At 44.9% G+C, this 22,461-nt stretch overlaps 1 protein-coding gene across 4 annotated transcripts; it reads left to right on the forward strand.

The window, feature by feature from the left end:
• The first annotated feature begins 548 nt into the window (after positions 1–548).
• On the forward strand, positions 549–22,248 carry LOC139051856 (putative deoxyribonuclease TATDN2). 4 transcript variants are annotated; one of them, XM_070528884.1, is made up of 8 exons: positions 549–905; positions 5,614–5,793; positions 8,990–9,102; positions 16,287–16,574; positions 17,868–18,037; positions 18,565–18,694; positions 19,458–19,670; positions 21,290–22,248. In XM_070528884.1, the coding sequence occupies exons 4-8, from the start codon at positions 16,368–16,370 to the stop codon at positions 21,425–21,427; spliced, it is 858 nt and encodes a 285-aa protein (XP_070384985.1). In that variant the 5' UTR covers positions 549–905; positions 5,614–5,793; positions 8,990–9,102; positions 16,287–16,367; the 3' UTR covers positions 21,428–22,248. The 4 variants fall into 4 exon arrangements, with proteins under 4 accessions (XP_070384985.1, XP_070384987.1, XP_070384988.1 ...); XM_070528886.1 differs by lacking the exons at positions 549–905; positions 5,614–5,793 and having other exon boundaries at positions 7,504–9,102; XM_070528887.1 differs by lacking the exons at positions 549–905; positions 5,614–5,793; positions 8,990–9,102 and adding an exon at positions 15,117–15,887.
• The last annotated feature ends 213 nt before the right edge of the window (positions 22,249–22,461 follow it).

Below are 22,461 nucleotides of genomic sequence, written 5' to 3' on the forward strand. Positions count from 1 at the left end.
GGGATTTTGTTGCTTTCTTTATGGAGGACTACGGTAGCTGTGGAGCCCCTCTAGATATCTTTCAGTATTTTTACATACGGCTTGTCTACACCCTGATTCCGTAATTCCTCCATGACTGCTGAGGTTTCGACAAAATAAAATGCATTCTCGTAATCAATGAAAGCTATATATAAGGGTTGGTTATATTCCGCACATTTCTCTATCACCTGATTGATAGTGTGAATATGGTATATATATATATATATATATATATATATATATATATGAAGCTGCAGCTTCATAGCAAATTATAAATCTATTATCTATTGAGACAAGCCACCACTCGGCTTCAATAGGTATTCACTCATTGTCACAACGATGGCAATGTGGCTATTGCCTGTGAATGATGTCCAGTGTCGCATGCGTCCCCTATCGGTTTGGGAGAGGGAGATAGAGCCATACCGCCAGTGGGGATGTATTATGTGACGTCACTTTCGGCGACAGTGCCGCCTAGCGTTAGGCGCGCACCCATTGGCTGTTTCAGCAAAATTTGATGATGTAATGCTGAACAAGCCAATGAGCGCGCGCATGATGGCCATGGCGATAGTATCGCCGAAATGAATGTTAAGAGCATACGTCCCCTAGCTTGGCTCACAACTGTAGAGATCGTCATGGCGACTGCAGGTCGAAATTGCCTTCGTGGGTCAATCGTAGGCGACAGCGAGCTAAAGTTCGTAAACCACACAAGCTTATATTTAGGGCCAACGTGTGCCACTTGCACATTCAGCTTTGGAGGTGCACTTGCATCTCGGCTTCCAGAAAAAATTCATCGACTCCGGCCTGGTCAGGACTTCATGGCTCTCCATGTCGGCGGCAGCGACTTGGCGTCTACTGACGTCAAGGAGGAGATAGCCGGTAATATAAAGGTGGGTTTATATTTTTCTTGTCATGTTTATAAATACCTGTGCGTCATAATGTTTACAATAGGCATGCGCATTAGCGCGACTGTAATAAACTGCGTGCATGTCATCAGGTGCGTAGCGTGCGTGTTCATTAATCTATCTACTGAATTGTTACTGATGTATCATAGTTTTTGGAAATGTTTGCATCGGCGTGTAAAGAAAGGCCGCCTGGCGATTTACGTGAGGTACGAGCGCGTTGTAACGTGCGACATCGGCAATGCTAGCGGCCAGGCGCTGTCAGCGTGCGCGCATTGTTCATTGCACAGCGTGTGCAGTGCCCCACGCAGCCGCAAATGCTATGCGCGCGCATTGGCGCAAAACGCCTTTGAAGCTTTAGCTTGGGCCCCAACTCCGACGCGGCCTTTTCGAATACATGTAAAACGCAAAAACATTTTTCTGAGATGAACCCTGGACCAATTTTAATAAAATTTGTTGCAATTCAGAGAGTAGGTTAAGGTCTAGTCACTGTTGGGAGCAGAATTTAGATTTAGGGACTGAAATTTGTTAAAAGAATTTTCAAGATTTCCGAAAAATATAGAAGCACGAAGTTTACAAATTAATAGTTCTGCATCAAGAACAGATATCGCGGTTCTGTAAACGGCACCCATAAGATCATTCAAAGCGGACAAATTTAATATCTCAATTCGTATCTTACATGAATTCGTGACGTTGTGTACAAGGGTTCCGCAAAATCTGTATTTCCATATTACTGAATTTTTGATATGCACATGTAGCATATCCATTTTGTCCGCTTGAGAGGTACTATTAGGTGCTATTCACAGAATTGTGATATAATTTTTTTTGCTGTGTTGCAGAGTTGCCAACTTCACAGTTTCGTTTTCTGAAAATTTTTGATCTTTGGCAATTTTTAATGAAAAATTAACGACATAAATCAGAAACTCGAAACCAGCAGTCACTATATCTCAAGTTTTTCTTTTAAATGCAACAAACTTCGCCAAATTTGGTAGTGGTTGCCTAGAAAAACGAATTCTCCTTTTACATGTAGTTAGATAGGAGCACCCGAGCTAAAGCATCTTCTTAAAACGTGTTTTGTTACGCTATGGTAAGCGCGCACAATCTTCCGCATAATGAAGCTTCTTTAAACCACTGTGTCCCTGGAGCAGTCCAAGGGCTATCCCCCGTGGCCATGTCGCATCATTATTGCTGCCATAGCGTGTTCTTCAACTTCAGACCATGCAGCGCGTGTAAAAAATCGCCTGTGGTAGATATATAGCATAATGCTGGTCAATAAACTAGATAAGTCAGAGGCGGACATTACTTGCACGAGAAATCAAAATACGCAACGTACTAATAAAGAAAACACTAATCAAAATTTTAATTAGTTACCTCACAGTGCATACTGCAATTTATGAACTGTAGTTGGCGTTAGAAGGATTTTGCAAGATCACACATATTTCGAGATATTCATTCCCAAAGTGTGCGCCAGGAATACATGGGCATATCACTTTCCTTTTTGCTCGAATGCATGAAAGGCACTGAGTTAAAAACGTAAATTAAAGATTTGTGTCTTTTCCACAAAGTTTCACAGTGCATACCTCGAAACCCGCATTATCTTTATAGGTTGCTCAAAGTTGCGAACTCACCGGCTACAATTCGTAAGTTGCTGTATGTGCCATACTCCATTAAGTAGTGAATTTTGGTTAATAAGTCGCCTAAGTATTTCAATTTGTCATGTAAGTAATGCCCTCTGCTTCCAGTAATGCATCTCGACTATTGCAATAATGCTATCTACCACAGGCATTCTTTTAAAAAACCCTGTGTAATCAAGCACGTAAAAAAACATTGGTTTTGATCGCTGACATGTGCAATGTTGGTGCCGTTATGTTACACACATACCCTTTTGTATTGTGCCCGCACGTCCTGGAATGTGCCTCCAGTACGGCGGGCAAAATATTCTGGTTCATGATACCGCCACGACTACACGAGGACGCAGCCTCCAAGAAGAGGCGATAGATGGTGAACGCCATCATGAAGCGATATGTGTCAAAGAAGGAAAACATGGTCTGCATCAATTTGGAAGTATGTCAACATGCTTTTTTGTTACATAGATATTGTATTAATAGCGGTGCACGAATATTTCAAATTTCTGATATGGATTTAATAGTCTTTGCTGTTCACATTGGAAATTGCTGAGCATTAGAGATAGCGGTACATTTACTGGAGTTTATAAAGGGAGGGCAATGCAGATAGGCACTGTTTCCCACAACTGTGCAGTGGGGAACTGCAGTTGTCGCACAGATGCAGCAGTCCCTGAGTGACCAGGAGGGGCAGGTAACAATATTTGCTCAGTAATTTGTGGGAATTAAATCACTTTTCAGCAGCATATGTAAAATTACTCGCCTACATTAGGGTGGTGCAACACATTCCTTGCCACCCACCGTGGTTGCTCGGTGGCTATGGTGTTCGGCTGCTGAGCACAAAGTCGCGGGATCGAATCTCTACCACAGCGGCTGCATTGCAATGGGGGCGAAATAGGAAAACACCCGTGTACTTAGATTTAGGCGCACGGTAAAGAAGCGCAGGTTGTCCGAATTTCCGGAGTCGTCCACAACGGCGTGCCTCATAATCAGAAACTCGTTTTGGCACATAAAACCCCATAATTTAATTTTTAATTTATTATTCCTTGGCTGGTCTCACCAATTACAATTACTACAAAAATGACCTCCACATTTAACTAAAAATTCACACACTTTACAGCAAGCGTGGAATACGGAATTCCAAGACGCCCTTGAGCCAGAAAGCAGCTCTGCCAGTAGACGCTCTTTCTCAGTCATCGCTTTAGCTACACATACAACTTACTGTATATCACATAATCAGCGTGACAAGCAATAGCACTGAGCCATAAAACCGAGTATACAAGCAAGGAAATGCTACTTCTGTTAGCAGAGATGTAGAGGTTCTGTTCTGGCTGCCACTACTTTCAATCTGTACTATACAGGTGGTCCCAGCTACCTTTAGCCAGAACTTAAAAATATGTGAATGCCACGTAGCTGGACAGAACCAAGGTAATGTTGTTTGCCGTCGCTTGGGGACATTCAAATTACTTTTTAATTCTGCCTAATTAGATAATTAGTCTTAAGTAACCAACTTCTCAAATATTATAAATTGATGAAAAGTGGCAAACGAAAATTGTGGAGCAACATGAAAAACTCCCGACACAGATTTCTGTTGCTCAATACGTGCTACATGAAAGTTTTTCCGAGTGTGAAAGAAGCCCCCGAATACACTCAAAGTGCCTCAAGCGGCCAGTCATGTTAGAGGCTTGCGTGAATTTGCAGGCTTTTATGTAGCACGTATTGAGCAACAGAACGTAGTATTTGAAGTTTTTCATGTCGCTATACAATTTTTTTCGTTTACAGTTTTCATCAATGTATCATATTTGAGAAGCAGAAATAATAATAAAGACTAATTATCTAATTACACATAATGACAAAAATAATTTGAGTCTCTCCAAGGCGGCAAACAACATTACCTTGTCTCTGTCCAGCTAGGTGGCATTAGCATAAACTCTGGCTAAAGCTAGCTGGGACACCCTGTATACTTTGCAGCCCCAACAATCAATACCCGATTTTCAAGTTATGCACAGCTCTGTAAAGGCATCAGCACTGTCAATGTCATATTGCTATCTTCCTATGTTTCTCCAGAGAGCCTTTTGTATGTAGTATTGAGTAAAGGATATGTGGAATCAAGTAGTGTTACTTTGAAGGGCATCATGCAGTGTTAGTGTCACCTTTCACACGACCGCAGTCATACTCTCTGATACCAAACTGTACAGATAGTGCACTTGGCAAGCAACACTTACTCTACCTTTCTCAACATGTGTAGCATTGAAAAATATGAACTGCCTCTGTAAGTGAACATAATGAAGTGGCAAGCAAAATTTGGTATTCTCTATACATCTCCTCAGCCGTGTTTGTATTATTAAAACAAACAAAAAAAACCTAGTGCTTACAGTGGAAATACAATTTCAGTGGCTACTGCCATCACATTCCACCTAGTATTTAACCCAGTGACTTGCAAAAATTGGCCCTGTGTGCAGTGGTGCTGCAAGCGAAGCAGTTCCTGCGGACACAATTTAAAACTTGTTTTGAAATGGCGACGAAGGAGTGTTGATAACTGTTTGGTATATACAAACAAATTGTCTGCATCAATTTTCTTTTGGACACCGTAATGTAGTAGTCATTGCCTTTCTTTTAGTTTTGCTTCTATCGGTTACTCATTGTCAAAGCAAAACGTTGCTTTCATACTTTATTTGTCTGGTTGTTTCATAGAGAAATGTGCAAATGTAAACATATGCAGCACAACTGTAATGTTACACTTAACAGAGAATGACGTTACAGCATGTTTATAACTTCTGCAAATTTAACAATTCGAATTTTTTGAAGATTATGAGTCTAGGTATAGCTGGCCAACAAGGGAAGCCTCAGCCTGGTGCTGACAAGCTCCCAAGGAAATCTGTGTTTGTCAGCGTTTCCCTGACAAAGCCAGGAACCATCAGTGTCACATTGGCTCCAGCGAAAGACTTTTCTTATACGCTTAATATTGGTCAGCTCAAGTCAGCATCTCTCCATGATCTATTTTGCTTGCTAGGATTAACTTCACAGGGTTCACCTGCAAATGAAATGCTAATAAGTATTGTTCACTATTGCAGGACAGGTTCCTTGGCAGAAGAAAGACTGGGAACGAGAACCACTATGGGGCAGATGGCTACCACGTCTCAAGGGGAGCCGGAATAAAGGCCCTGGCCAGATCATTGAGCCTGGCCGTCAGGGCTGCATTCCGGGATGAGTGGCAGCCAGTTGACACGGGGGTTGTGCCACAGCTGTGGAAGGTATTGCACTGTACAGCCTGCAAGGCCAACGGGCATTACAATGGCAGCTGCAAAACCTTCCTGAGCGAAGCACAGCCCGTATTAATGCAGTGAAAGCTTTAGCTCAGGCATAAATTCGTCTTAAAAGCAAGCACTAGACTGATTTGAACACCATATGTCGAAATTGAGAGAAAAAATGTTTTAAATGTTAAATTTGAGACAAAAATATAAATTAAATTATTGTTTTTACGTGCCAAAACCTCGATCTGAATATGAGGCATGCCTTAGTGGGACACTTCAGATTAATTTTCATCGCCTAGGGTTCATTAATAAGCACGTAATCCTAAGTACATGGGTATCTAACTGCTGATTTTGCCCCCATTGAAATGCGGTCACCATGGCCGGGATTTGCTCTCTCGACCAGCCATAAGCAGACATGGCACGTTGACACTAAAAGTTAAATGCTAGTGATTGTAACAAGCAGGATTTCGATTTTATCTTGCATATTTTACAAAGACTGCCGGAAAAGTTGTGAAAAATTTACAAATTACTACCAAACAAAAAGATATTGCAGTTCTCTAAACTTCATCCGTTAGTACAGCAAAATGGGCAAATTTGATATATGAATGTGCCAGTTAAGTGCAACAGCTGTAACAGATATGGGGGGATTTTTCAAAATTCTTACAGATTAGTAGTATAGTTCAGAGCACTGTACTTAACATCAATGTTTCGTTTGCTTTAGGCATACTTTGCATAATTGTGACATCACTTTTGTTGCAGAGTTAGAGCTGTAAGCATGACAAATTTTTTTCTAGAACTACAGACGAAACATAAAAACCGCGTCCTAAAGCCACTCTAGTTATGTTTTTCTTTTATTGTGAAAAATCCCTTCGAAGTTCATGCAGTGATTGCTGAGAGAAACTAGCGCACTGTTTCTATGCGCTTACACAAGCCCCTGAGCTAAACCTTTCTCAAAGGCCAACCTCTAGTGCATTACCAAAGGTCTCAGAATTTCTTTCTGGCACCTTCGCTGTTATATTAGGAAATGGCGTGTTGCTGTGGTCACTTAGTAATTTTGCAATAGCCGTTCTTGTAATATTTTTTTATTTATTGCTTATGCATCAGGCAACACAATTGTTTTTGTATGTGCCTTTTATTGTGTACTTGCTTAGGATAGTACTGAAGACGATGCACTTCATTGTATTTGTGGGTGGCGGAAGACGAAATGTCTGGTCAGGATAGGCCATTGAAATGCGCAGTGGTGTTGTTTTCTCTGTACTAGTGGAAACTGCCCACGGCAAGAGTTCGGCCAACAATTTGTCCCAAGTGTCATCAGCACTGCGGTGTACCTGAAATCTTTGTTTTCGTCATATTGTCAAAGGCTGTGCTGTTACAAAATGTTCTTATTGTGCTCTCATATGTAAGGCAACATAGCATTACATTTTACGTGGACTGAAAAACTAGAACAATGGCGATTAGAAAGCACATTTCTATGCTGTATTTTTTCTGTTTCATTTTATGTGTAGGTGCTCTTTATTCGTTCACCAAGAACATTGCCCAGCTGACTGCCAAGCAACCAATTAGTGTGTGCTTTCGACGGCACAAACTGTATGCCATGTATGAGAAACTCAGTATGAGCATGTGTGTCACAATATCTAATGGAGACGTGCACAACAGTTTTCAGTGTATGCTCCAAGAAATGTTTTAATTCATTCTTTTAAGGCTGCACAAGCATAGCACCAGTTGTATTGAATTTGTATTCCCCGCGCATTTTTTGTTGACTGCTTGTTGATGTATAAAATTTGTGTCTTACAATGTCATGTACCTCACTACATCAATGCCCTATGGACATTAGCTGTACAATGAATAAAGGCATACCATAACTGGCAAGCATACCAAATGAATTTTATTGAAGGCTCATTTGTGATCTCGTTCCACCCATTTAGGCACTTTCTGCAGGGTGGAATTGCATATCTGGTTTTGCCTAGCATTCATGAAAGAAAGCAGTTCACAACCTTCAGAAGAGATAAATGTTGAGGTTCCAGCAAGAGGCATGGCGATTCGGACAGTGGTACAAACATAGCAAGTTTTTTTTTTTTTGAAATTGCCAGCCTCGGAACGCACCTACCACTAATTTTGGGTTGGTGAGATGTACATAACGGTAAAATACTTTTTTCTACGCAGAGACTGATGGTCGACCCTCGCTTTATATACCTGAAAATATGGCACTAGTAATAACCAGTGGCAACAAACGATTCCTGCAAAACTTATTCAGGGGCTTTTGCGGCACGTAATTGACTAATGGAAATGTCAGGGATTCAAAATTTGTCTGAATCCACACCCAAGAAACAGATTTTAGGCCCCAGAATTGCAGAAAATGAAGCATTGCTCAAGCTTGTAAAGCCAGTAGACAGAGAAATAGGTGGCATCTTTAGCACCATTTTTAAATTGTCTCCAGTGTCTAGACACACTTGCCACTTGAGATATGTGCCGAATATGCTGCAATATTGTTTAAAAAACTAAAAATTTCTTCCTCAATTTTGGTGCTTATCCCTGCTTTAGCCAGCCATAGCCAAATCTCCAATGACACTTTTTCAATGCTAGACGACATTAAGGGCGGGGGGGAGGGGGCAGATGAACTTGGCCAGAAATTGGCCCTACAATCGCATTTACATTTAGTAATTTTTCTTTTTTTGAAGCACCATCTCCTTTAGGTTTTGTTTTTTGTCCCTGAGACATGCTTTAAAAAAGAAAGTTGGCTTTGGAGTGTATCCACCACCGTTAAGTAGAAGCAGAAGTTAAGTAAAATTGCCTTTGCTGGCCAAAACACATAAAATGGCCAATGATACGAGTGACATGCTTTTACTTTATCAGCTTAATTAAATTGTCCTACTGAAGCGCCATTCTTATTCAGTAATTCTTGGGAAGTCCTGAGTATCCTTGAACCCCACACTCTATCCCAGGCTAATTCATGTAATAAGCACATACATTGCAATGCACCCCTTGACAAGACCCAGTCTTGCAAACAAATGAATGGTGGTTACTTAAGCAGTGTTCAGGATTGGTCGTCAGGTGAATGCCACTGTACACCGCAGTTCAGGTCATCGGCGAAATGTGCAGTTCCCTGCAGTGCCACCGACAACTGTTGTAAAGATGCACATCAACAATGGAACATATAGGAGGTATTTGCGACTCTCATGAGTTTTTTTTTTTTCAGGAACATCCCGTTGGACAAAGGAATTGGTGCATGTGTGCTTTAGGCACATGAGAGCTCGAAGGTGATCCTCGAGGCAGATGATGTAACCTGAACAGTCGAAGACCCGTGTGCTGGTTAGTCACAATCGAATTATTATAACATAGTAGTTAACTCCTGCATATACGCAACTTCTGACGAATTTTCTCCACCAGTCAAGGCGCACATGCGCCTACAAACCTGAACGTGCAGCTTGCACACTTGGGTGCCACATAGTCGTCTGGGTTAAGAATTTCAGTTGGCTCCTGCCGACAACAGATCCTTGAAGCGGCTTTACATATGCAGCTGCCATGACTCAATCTCTTCAGTTGTAAGCCAACCTAGGGGATGTATTCTGCAAAGATCCACTTGGACGATACTATTGCCTTGGCTATCAGGTGCAGGCTCATTGGCTGGTTGAGCATTACGTCATCCAGTTTTGCTCAAACAGCCGATCGGCATGCTGACTGTGCTGCCCAGTCAAGATGCAAGCTGTCCACTTCAGTCTTTGCACAGCTCTCGCACTACTAGAAATAATAAGACGCAGAAAAAAAAGACACTGCAGACTGCTACATGCACGTTGAAGTCGTCGGAACAAGTTCTCTTATGAAAGGTCGCACTCTCACTACGGCTACCACAGTCAATGTTTCCGCCACTTGCAAGGTCGATCCAAATAGACCACCAAGCTTCGGGCAAAAAGCAGTTCAGAACAAATTGTCACCGACATCAGCAAGGGCAGGAGCAGCGATTGAAGTGCAAATATGCGAGGAGGGAACAAACATTGGGAAACGAAAAAGCGTTTTTTCTAACTTAAAGCGAGACAGATTCATACAACGAAAGTAAAATGCCTAATTAATTTTATATGAGTGACAAGAAACGACAACGTTTGTCTATACACTGCTTAATTTGCCACTGTTTCTGCAAGACCCTTTCGTGAACGTGAGACACAAGACTGCCCTGTTCCCGAGAATCTACACAGAGCCGCATGGTTCCATCCTTCTTGTGCACCACCACGAGTGGAGACACCCACTCAGAAGCGTCGACGCGCTCTATGACGTCGCAGTCCTCGAGACGTCGCAATTCATTTGTGACCTGGTCACGGAGAGCCAGGGGTAGTCGGCGCAACTTTCAAGATACTGGTTTCGCATCTTGCTGCCGATGAATTCGGTGCACAAAGTTGTTGACGAGACCGAACTCGTCACTGGAAAGGTGCTCAAAACCCGGAGGCACACCTGTGGGGCTCTGTACTGAAGGAAGTGATGGTAGACGACATGTCAGCGACGTACCGTCGATCTGTATGCCCAAACGTTGGATGGCGTCTAAACCCAGCAGTGATGTTCCTGTAGTCGTTACGTGGAACGTGACGGAGCATGACCTTTGGAAAAACTGGACAGTGGCTTGAAACAGGCCTTGAATGTCGATGCGTTGCTTGGAGAAATTTTTCAAGTCCACTGTTGTTTGTGACAGTCTGTGCTGTCGACCAAAGTGCTTTCCAAAATCCTCAGCCGTCATCAATGAGACAGACGCTCCCGTATCCACCGGCAGTCGCATGGAGACGCCGTTAACTACGACCGGAACTTCCAAACCTTTAGTTTCAAAAGCGCTTACCGTCAAGACAGACGCGGTCGGCTGCCCTGCGGAAGTTGAAGACAGCGTCTCTGCGGAAGAGACGTGTTGAACAATACGGGTTTTTCGGCATACGGATGCAAAATGGCCCAACGTGTGGCAGGCGTTGCACCGCCGGTTCCTTGCTCGACAATTCCTGTCCGTTGCAATATGTTTCGTGCTGCCACACCGGTCGCATGCACCACGGTTCCCGGAGGAGCCACGTGCGCATTGTCGGCCCTCTTGGCGGCCTCTCGGAAGAAGTCGAACGTCTTGGCGGCCTCTCGGAAGAAGTCGAACATCTTGGCGGCCTCTCGGAAGAAGTCGGACGTCTTGGCGGCCTCTCGGAAGAAGTCGGACGTCTTGGCGGCCTCTCGGAAGAAGTCGAACGTCTTGGCGGCCTCTCGGAAGAAGTCGAACGTCTTGGCGGCCTCTCGGAAGAAGTCGAACATCTTGGCGGCCTCTCGGAAGAAGTCGGACGTCTTGGCGGCCTCTCGGAAGAAGTCGGACGTCTTGGCGGCCTCTCGGAAGAAGTCGAACGTCTTGGCGGCCTCTCGGAAGAAGTCGGACGTCTTGGCGGCCTCTCGGAAGAAGTCGAACGTCTTGGCGGCCTCTCGGAAGAAGTCGAACATCTTGGCGGCCTCTCGGAAGAAGTCGGACGTCTTGGCGGCCTCTCGGAAGAAGTCGAACGTCTTGGCGGCCTCTCGGAAGAAGTCGAACGTCTTGGCGGCCTCTCGGAAGAAGTCGAACGTCTTGGCGGCCTCTCGGAAGAAGTCGGACGTCTTGGCGGCCTCTCGGAAGAAGTCGAACGTCTTGGCGGCCTCTCGGAAGAAGTCGAACGTCACGGCGGCCTCTCGGAAGAAGTCGAACGTCTTGGCGGCCTCTCGGAAGAAGTCGGACGTCTTGGCGGCCTCTCGGAAGAAGTGGGACGTCTTGGCGGCCTCTCGGAAGAAGTCGGACGTCTTGGCGGCCTCTCGGAAGAAGTCGGACGTCTTCATGGCCTCCCGGGCTACGTCGGCCACCTTGGCGGCTCGCCGGAAGAAGTCGGCCGTCTTGGGTCGTCGACGGAACGCCAAGTTGCGATGCCTCGATTCTTCGTACGTTTTCGGAGCCGAACGCGCGGTTCGCTCGATGCAAGGCTTCTAACGAGCGTCCAATTTCTTCTGCCTTGTCCAGGGAAAGGGTTTCGCCATGAGCCAGCAACTTTTCGCGAACGCTGGCGTTCGCTACCCCATGTATGATTTGGTCTCGGACGCGCTCGTCATAGCTTGTGCCGAAGTTGCACTGTACCGCCTTCTCCTTCAATGCGGTCACGAATTCCAGGAATCCTTCTCCTTCAAACTGCTTTCGGCTGGTGAATTCGTGCCGTTCCGCCAGGACATTTGTTGACGTGGCGAACAGCCGGTCGAGCCGCTGCAAGAGTCTCGGAAACTCTGACGCTGGCGGGACCGCATCAGTTGACGTTGACGCTGCGCCGGTCGACTGCCTTGCTGCTTCGCTTGAAGCTGACGCTGCGCTGGTTAACTGCCTTGCTGCTTCCTGCTCCTCGGCTGCAAAGTGCTTCCGTTGTCCCTCACGCCCGAGAGCGCTGACGAGCGCAGACGCTTGCCGTGCGTCCGTCCAGTCGCCGCCGCCGGCCGCTTCGAGGTGGGCCTGAAAAATTTTTTTCCAGCGGTACCAGGGAATTAACAGAGGGCCGGGCACTTCAAGAAAAACGGGAACGTTCGCCGTAAATGCCATGCCGGGTAGCGTGCAGGAGGCAAGCCGGAGCTCTCCGCAGGAATAGGCAAGGAAGAGCAAGGGGGAGAGTAGGCCTAGGCTCGGAAGCCTCGCGACGCCAAGTGCGTCGGCGGCGTTTGCCGGCCGTGCAGACACAGGAACGGACGCTTCACTCACGAAGCTCGTTCGTTTCCCGGGGCTTCGGTCGGAACCGTTGCGGGAATCCCATCTTTGTCGCCAAAAGATGTGTCGGCAGCGGCAGGCAAGCGGGGGGCCCCGACCAGCGAACGCGCGGCTAACGCCGGCGCAGTAAAGGAGACGCGGAGCGAACTGCTCCCGTTGAAAACCGGAACGAAGACTCCGCCACCCTTGGCCGTTTATTGCTAATAAAGGGTTCACACGCCAGATGACACCTCCCAATTGGTCCAATGCTTGTCACATGACAGAAGGGGGGTGCGCCATCTAGCTCAACAACTACAAAACATACATGTGCGATGGCACATAGATCTGACTGGGGGCGAAACTACACTACACGTGCCAAAACCACTTTCTGATTATGAGGCACGCCGTAGTGGAGGACTGCGGAAATTTTGACCACCTGGGGTTCTTTAACGTGCACCTAAATCTAAGCACACGGGTGTTTTCGCATTTCGCCCCCACCGAAATGCGGCCGCCGTGGCCGGGATTCGATCCCGCGACCTCGTGTTCAGCAGCCCAACACCATAGCCACTGAGCAACCACGGCGGGCTTGATGCTTTGATACACGTGCATTCGTCACGGTAGCCACGTACTGGGAACTCGTGAATTGCACGGCATTTCGCTACCTGCGCGAGAGGCCTTTGACAGCTTGCTCGACTAGTTAACATGAAGGCAAATTTGCGCTTTCTTAAAACGTCTGCATTTCCATTGTCGCATAAGCACAATGAAGACTGCGCATGAAGTTGTCTGCGGCCATGGCTCTCATTACAAAAGATTTAATTGCCTATTGAGCAATTACCCGCCCCTAGCCGGCATTAAAAATTTTAACCGCAAGAGGCCCTCATAATGAACAACTTAAAATGGTTCCTGAGGTAAAAAAATGATGCGCATTGGAACCAACGTGGTCATGAACACGCGAGAAACATCAACAACAAGAAAACATGCGAGGACGCTACTTGCACATGTCACTCTGCATTGCTTCATGTTACCAAAAAATGCGCCCGCGAATGTCACAACCATGGATAATCAAATGCTGGATTCGTTATATGATGTCACTCAACAGAAAAGTTGGGCAGTTAGCATTTTCCTGATAATTGTGCATTTGCTCAAATGTTGCGCCAATTAAACGTATTTTTATAACCATATATACTTTCAACCACAGTATTGCCGAACCCTGAGCACCCTTCTATTATACAAGCTGGTTCTGTTCTGGGCAAAAGTCTGTAACAAAACCAATACCTTCTATCTCGACGCCACGAGAGGGGTATGGGAGAGTTATCAACAATACGATGAGATGCAATGTTTGGAGAACTGCTCCGAAAGCCTTTGAGCTAACCCTTATTATCTTGCGGAGGGGGGAGGGGGTATACTGCATTTTAGTTTAGTTATACGCATGTCCTTCTTACTTATTACTGGTCAAAAAGCATGCTAAGCGTCAAGTCTCATCAGAGCGTGGTATTGAGCTCACTGAGAATGCTTCGGCTACACTTATCACAAAGCAGATAGAAATTCCCCACTACGGTAACTGGCTTGGTATCCCTTTTCAGTTTCCTGATGCATATTTCTGAATCACTTATTGCAGCGAAGCTCTTTATCAGAATTAGAATCATATTCGGCTTTTATTGAGATGATTAAAAAGATTACAATATCCTAATATACAGAAGAAGGTCCCGAAGTCTAAGACTGCAATGGGACCGTCTTTACAATGTAAACGTAATTGACTTGACGGAACAAAAGGGCAGCTGGGTTATATTTAACGGGTTGTGTGACTGAAAGAATGTGATTACCTCGTAAAAAAATTCGAGGCGGTGTGGTAATATGGGCTGAATGTAATTATCCTAATAGCCTGATTTATGGCCAGCGTTCCGTGGATTTGCCGTGTCCGTCTACAAATATTTGTGTGCAAGAACACAGCTCCCGAATTTGATTAAAATCGCTGCCTTCAATGAAAAAGCTTATACGTCTCATCACTTGGATATGTATTTTCAGTGGATTAGTTATTAATAGGCATTCTCTTCAATATCAGAGTACTTTGTGAAATGTATATTTTTTCTTGCTTACAGTGGTATGAGCCATTAATTATCTTACTTGACCGATACATTTCTCGTTGCGCAGGCATATAATAAGAGCGCTGCTGAGAGAATGTGTGTGTGTACTATAGTCGCGATGACCACCGATAAGGGCAATAAATGCATATCCAAGTGATGTCACGTATAAGCTTCAGGATAGAATGAAGCGGCTGATACGAACATGATCCTGACAAGACCACCGACTAAGGCACAGTGATAAAAAAGTGTGTGTTCGTTCGTGTTCCACCGATCCAGAATAAATTTCTAAGTGTGTTTCTGTCTTTATTCGGGATGTCCGCTGGTACCGTTCAATAGAAATAACATTTGCTTATACCTTTGATCGAAATTGTGTGTCACCTTTATGTCGTGTGCAAAACAGCTTGACTGCTAATCCACCTTCACAGCCGCCCTATGGCATGTCAGTTTTTAGTACTTTACTTGAAGTAAATAGCATGTTACAGTCGTTTTCTGGTAGCCGACACATCAAAGTGGCCTCGAAATATCGCTAAAATCAATGGGGCCCTTGAATCGGGCTCGCCGTAACGTTTGGTCAAACTATAAGATGTATCCATCCATCCCCCGTCACACTGTAATCAATCCGCTTTCGTATATATGATTTTATATTGGCTTCATGGGCGCCGCAATCTTGGACTATTAGGCAAGCTATTTCTAATTTTTGTTAGAAGTGAGGTAACATGGTCATGAAACGGTGAACGCATTTGTACTACAATGCTCGAACTTGCGAATTGACTGTAGCAACGTACACTTCGTCGTTAAAAGACAGAAAACTGTGGCGTTAACAGCCCAAGATGGCGGCACCTAAACGCTTCCGTAAAATACTCTTTCTCGAGAAGCATTCCACTCCAAGACTTATTGGGCTTGCCTCTTTTTTTTATTTTTCTGAAGACCCTCCATGGATCCCGTGCCTTTGTTGTTACCCCACCATTAGTTCTCGGTAGCGTGTTTAGAAAGGAAGAAGCAGTTCCTGCCTGCCTTCTCCTCTGCACTTTCGAGGCTTACAATTGGCTGTTGTCCACCCGGCGTAAAGAAATTCGTGGAGGGGAAACCTCTACAAGCGCCACCTCCTCTCCCCCTTCGAATCTCTTTCTTTCCCGCCCATATATTCGCGGCCATCTGCGCGAAGGAACATTCGCTACCAAATCGTTGGAGTAGCATTGTCGACAGTGCACGTCCGACGACCACGTGTATTTGTACTCTGAACCGACTTGTAGTGGTGCGAGCTTAGGACGAAGCAGAGACGCCGTTGGAGACTGTTGCTCAGTTATTCGCAGGTTAGATTCGCCTTACTCATCACCCCTGCTTGCTTCAATGAATCCTTTCAAAAGATGAAAATGTTTGATAGTCAAGTGACGCGAATGTATAGCACCAGAGTAATTTACCTTGCTGAAGCAAACGTTTTACCTCAGATTTATCTTTTCTATTTCGATAGGCAACTGATTATCGCATGCTCAATTTTAGTGCCATGAAGTTAGAACATCGCTACCCAGTGCTAAGCGGTCTTAACGGTATCGATAATGGGAAGTCCTTTTTTGCAATAACTTATTTAATGGAAACGTCAGCGCTTGTGCAGTGTTTAATGATATTTTTACTGCTTTCTTTTTCACATTGATTTATGCTTTCTTGTTTATGAGTGAGTAACAACAGTAAGTTATTATATCCTTTGCCTGCAGGACACCAACTACTGCGCCAAGTGATGTCGTGCTGCAAATGGGGGGAGTCGTCTCAAACTCCCAACCTCAAGGACAGCCACGATGACGTCACCAGTCGTCAAGCAGTGGCCATACACGCTCTCTTCTAAAATAGGCCTAATCGACACACACTGTCACTTGGATTTTCTTTTTCGGAGAACGGCCCACCACGGTTCCTACGCCCAGTTCAGGACGAGGAATTGGGAAACATTCCCCACATGCTACGAAGGTTGCGTCGCCATTTTCTGCGACCCCGCCACATTCAAGACGGTACTATTTTCGATACCCTAATGTTTTCAGACGGCTTTGGAATGCGTAGATCAATGAAAGGCAAATCAAGTTTTCAAATAGTGACAGCCCGTAATCAATAATCCAGTTATCATTGTATGGAAACACGGATAGCTTTAACATACATGTTTGCTTTCCTTCGGCCACGTAGACGTTTTCTATAAAATTGCAGTTGCTCTGGGAAAATTCGCAGTTCTGAAAATCGGTAACAGCTGTTTCGACTACAGGTATAAATCGCCGCCACGAAGGGGCGGATTTCAATGAGCTCACTCGAAAATATATTGGTAATGTCGCTTACGTTTTCCAGTATAGATTATAAAGAAATATAATGGTAGATTCGCAGCGCTTTATGAAGAGATCAGGGGAAAGTTCCTATACGGAAACTGTCCAAGATACGCGAAGAATCTAAAGCGGTCGTTGATGTGCGGAATTTGTTATTCGCAGCAATCATGCACATGGGGTTATAGCGATGTGAGATGCGGTGTGCATTTATATATGCGTTAGCAGTACAAGCGGGAATATGCACATATATGCATTCCTGAACATACTTGTTCCCCACCACCACAGCCGTTATATAATGATGCGCGCATGTTCAACAGTGCCGGTTCAGAGAGATTGCACTTAATCGTTTTACAGCATTGAATAGGTACTATCATTTTGTTCTCTACCGTAGATTGCAAACAGTGAGCAGCGTTCCTATATATTTTCTCGTTTCAGTTACGAACCCGCACGGGTTAATGCAGTCTTAGGCAGTGGCGGGGGACGGCAGCCCGTGCACGCGTATTTAATGCTCGAGTGGCGCATCCTCTCGTTTTGGGCCCTCTCTTTTGACCTCGAATCGTCACGGGTCGTGTTTTTAGCAAGCCTTAACATACTGCTTGCTTTGCGCCTTTTAGTATAAGTTTAAACATTTCTGGCCTAGGCTTACCGCCCCATTTCTACCTATGGCGTATGGGGAACAGCGAAACCGGACGGGTTCGTAGAATTTGTTGCTCCGCCGCGCCTATTGTAATCGTGCGTATTGACTCATTTGTCACTGTACTCCGGATGGGAGCTCTGAATCGCGCGCACGAAGGGCTTAATTTGCGCATTCTCACTCTTTAACGGAAAAGGGAGTCTAGTTGTACTCAGTAGGTTTCGATCGACTGGCCAAATAATGCTTTGCGTTAATGAAATAATCACGCAAATCTACGGTTAAGCTCCCCCGCAAATGCCGTATTTTCTACTCGTGAACTGATGACTTGAAATGGAGGCCGAGGTCTGAAATCTACGCAGCGCCACGTGTGGGAGGGACTCCTGTCCGAGGAAGGTGTCTGGGCAGCTTTCGGACGCCACCCACACATGTCCCGACAGTACGATGAGGACATCGACGACGACCTCATCGCGGCCCTGGAGCAGCCATGCGTCGTCGCACTGGGCGAAATTGGACTTGATTATTCCAGCAAGTGAGTTCTCTCTGCCATGAATTTAGTGTGGGTGGACCTTAGGCTCACCGAGTTTAGCGAGTGTGTGCCCATTCCTCTTTTCTGTTTTGGAAGTAGTCGATTCATTCATTTCTTCAAGAAAAATTAATCATTTCTTCAAAAAAAAAATGTTTGTAGCGCTGCTCAATCAGAATTGCTCGACATTGCAGAGCGTAGCCTTTTTTCATTTCATTTCATTTGGGAGGCATGACCACACTGCGATTGGGTGCGGACTGCAAAGTTAAAATAAAATGCTTGGTTTTGATATTTCAAAACCACAGGGTTGTAAAAGCGTTGTCATGCCGAATCTGTGTTTTAGTCTGTGAAGCTTGCATGATAAAAAGTCTACCATAAGCTTATTCCATGCCTTCCCTGGTTGGTTTGTAGTAAATTAAGCAACAAAGTAGACTTTTCAAATCAAGAGTAGCATTTGTCTGAATTCAGTGCATGCTTAATGGTGACAACTAATTCTATAGCGAGTCGCTTACCTGTGTGTTTGCACGTTGCAGGAACAAATGCGACCGGGCCTTACAGCAGCACGTGTTTCGGCGCCAGCTGAAACTGGGAAGGAATGGGCGGCTGCCCCTTGCAATTCATTCCAGGGACTCTTCATTGGATACGCTGAGAATCCTCAAGGAGGTAAGGCGGCATCCCTGCAGCACTGCTAGCTTGACTACTCTTTATTACAGGGATTATCTATAGACTAGCACGTTGTTGATACCCGAGCATTGTTGTGACTCGTTATACGGAAGGATTCGTGGCTTCTTACAGCCTATCCGGAAACTTCAATGTCGGCAGCACTGCCTTGGGGCATGACGTTACGAACCTGATTACGCCAGCGCGTATTTTCTTGTTATAAGATATCTCCCAATTATATGTAAAGATTCGACTCAGCCATTTGTTCGGGAGAGGATGAGTCCCTCATTTTTACTAGAGCTCAGGGTAAGGTGATGCCATGCTAATGGCATACTGCGTGAAGTAACATGTGGCTATGGCACCGGATTTTCACTTTCTTGATTTACTTCGTAGAGCTACGGTAAGTATGCTGTAGGCGTACAATTCGAAGATTACTAACGTTATATCTGGATAAATTATTTAACTTTTCCAGCCAATATTTCAGCACTGTTTCCATCACCAATTAGTTGAAATAGTCGTACGTTGTGCACTCACAATATATGCAGGACTTAACATACTTCTGCTTCAGGAGCGCGTTTTTTGTATTCTCTCTAAATCTCATTTGTTTGGCGTTGGTCCTACCTGCTGGTCTGTTTTCATCAGCGAGAACTGCCTCATATATTTCATCGTCACAATTGTTCTCAACATAGTGTCACATGACACCCACACACTCGAGCATCGTCCGTGGCAGTGCTAACCATTAGCTGCTATCTTCTCGCCCAATCAGATGCTACCAGGTGACTGGCCCATACACCACCACTGTTTCACCGGGGACTGGTCCGAGGCGCAGCTGTGGATGGACACATTCCACAAATTGTGCCTCGGGCTGACTCCGCTGGTGGGATTTCCGAACGCGGGTCCGGTTGCTGAGGTCGGCCGCAAGATTCCTCTGGACCGGCTGCTGCTGGAGACGGACGCACCGTACTTCCTCCCGAAAAGCGTACGTGTCAACCTCTTGATCAGCTGCTATGGTTGATGGCCAAGTTACGAAATATCGTTCAGTGTACGCGATGCTCATCGATTCTGCTCATGTCAGAGACCACTTTTTTTTTCACTTTCGTCGCACTCAATTGCAAATTGTTTCACTGCTATCAATGTATTGGCGAATGCAAACTGAATATTTTTAAAGATCTTGTTATGTAAAGCTACCACATAATTTGAGTGGGAAGGATAAGTTCGGTCGCATGACGTTTAGTGCGGCTCGATCACTGCAATAACTTGGTGCGCATTAGAGCTCAGAATAAATGTACTCTGTTTACGCATTTAAACTCGCACATATTTCTGAATGGATAACCTATTGTACAACATGCTTCTTTCATAGTAGTACGAAGGAAAGGGTGGTGTTTTAGTTGCAGCGATTTTAATAACCGGGTCATCTTCCAACCACGAAGATGCCAGCCCTATTGATAATGTGACTTTGCGCGTGTATTGTTGGTAATTAATAATGATAACAATGCTTCGAACAGCCATGGTGAGTGATCTGCTTTCCAGAGTAACTCTGATACGGCAGATGTCCTTCCCAAGTGAGAAAAACAGTCACTAGCTCTCTGTGTCACCACGATAAGTTAATGAGGTAACGATTCGGTGTATAGCAGGCTGCATATATATGTTCAAATATCAGCTAGGTTGTACTAATTGTAATCGAATGCATTGCACTTCCGAGGTCTGGCGTTGAAATATTGGCTACGTCTTAGAACGGAGTTACACCGGTATTTCCGTGAAGTAACATAGCCGTTCTTGTAGCATAAAGGGTAAGGAGAAAGAAGATGTCGATAGAAATGGCTTAATATAAAAGGGTACGTGTGAACTTGGTGAGTTAAGTGCACTTTTAACATGAGGTGTGGTTGTAGCGAGTTCGCGAAAGAGGCACAATGTCAGGCTGGCGCATTAATCTTTTAATAGACTGTATTCTCGATTTAACCTAAAGAACGATGTAGTAGTTACTGAACATAAAGCTGGCGTTTTTTTTATTAGTGTGATTAATGGGCTCATTATGGTGACGTAGCAGCATCAAGTACGGAAAGAGATAAGTAGAATGCAGGGAGGGTAACCAGAATAACGTCCGGTTGGCTGCCCTACACCGGGGTAATGGAGTAATTGAAGACATGCCACTGGTCATAGTTTGCCCTGCCCAGCCCTCTTTGGATCACGGGTCACAGCATAATAATACAAGAGAGGATGTTGTTATGCTGATTGATGCTATAGTGATAAGCGCCCTCCTTTACACTTGTATGAAAAGAATATTTCAGCTATAATTGCGATAGCAATTACACGGACATTTCAGGTATATTTCCGCCGTTGTCTTAATGTTCCGAACAAAGTCGAAGTGCCATAGCAGCGCGGCCGAGCGCCGTATCCTGTGAGTGCCAGGTTAAACCGAAGATGGCGGCTCGATCTCTTGCGCGCACGGGAGGATTCGCGTCGTATTCTATAGCGCGCATTTCGTGTAGCTGAGTTATAGCTTCTGTCGCAATAGATCGGGCGAACCAGCAATATTTTATATATACTTGCTGGAAACACCTGAAGTTTTGCGTATACTCATTCCTCTATCATTCGCAGGAGTCCGGGCGTCTCGCGCATTCACACCCCGGCATGGCTATCCACGTGGCCACCCGAGTGTCCCACATACGCCGGATCCCCGTTGAAGAAATTCTTGGCGCAGTGCGAGATAACATGCGAAAGATCTACAACATCTGATCTGACAGCGAGTCAGCAAGTTATTTTGACGTTCGTTCATTGCCTAATTATGCACGGAACAACCGTCCACAGATTTTGCTAGACCACATCCCCACCTCTTTCATTTAATTGGATACCCACATTGAAATTGCCGTGAAATATTTTTCGTTTCATTTTTTAAGAACTTTAACATCCAAATGTAAATGTACGGCTAGGATCGACGCTGCTGTTCAGGACCGTGGAACAAATTTCAGTCAAGCGTGGTTCTATAACGTGCACCTACATCTAAGTATAATAGCGCTCTTGCCTTCCGGCCCCTTGGGAATGTGGCCGTTGAATGCAGTGTGCGAATTCGCATGTGTCCAAGCTTGTTTGTAATTTTGTGTATGTACTGTGTACAGTACTCTGCTAATTCCGGTGAATGTTCAAGTGCAGTGTTGGCAGCGCTATTAATGACGAGCGAGTAAAGGTGTACATTCTCTACGCACCGCACTGTAAATGAGCAGGTGTTCTGTATACATCGGTGAATATTTGAAACCTTTGCAGCGCTATAGATCAGACGAGCGAGTAAAAGTGTAAATTTTCTGCACAGAACTCTGTAAATGAACAAGTGTAGTGACTACATCCATGAATATTTATTTGCAACCTTTGCAGCGCTAGAGCAGATGAGCGAGTAAAAGTATAAATTGTTTACACCGTGCCGTTGTTGTGTATAAGTGTGCATGAAATTCCATGTGTTGCCAGCAAGAATGTAACCTGCCTGCAAAATGAACTATTGTTTTGCGTGAATTTTGCACGCTCCATGTTTGTTCAATCTGTTACGTTGATGTGTTCTAGTGAGTTTTCCACTTTCGACTCTAATAAATGTTTTACAAACAGTGGCAGACCTGTGTGTGTGTTTTATTTAAACAGTTTTTCTTCAATTTGGAGAAGCTGGACAGAGCACTGCTCCACCGATCCAACTTCTTGCTCTTCCGAAGGAAAATCTACTTGCAAAATTTGATTCGATTCTGCAACTGGCCATATATGATAAGGAGCTCCAGGTATTCAATAAT

This window comes from Dermacentor albipictus, unplaced genomic scaffold, assembly GCF_038994185.2.
Source record: "Dermacentor albipictus isolate Rhodes 1998 colony unplaced genomic scaffold, USDA_Dalb.pri_finalv2 scaffold_15, whole genome shotgun sequence".
Classification (NCBI taxonomy): domain Eukaryota; kingdom Metazoa; phylum Arthropoda; class Arachnida; order Ixodida; family Ixodidae; genus Dermacentor; species Dermacentor albipictus.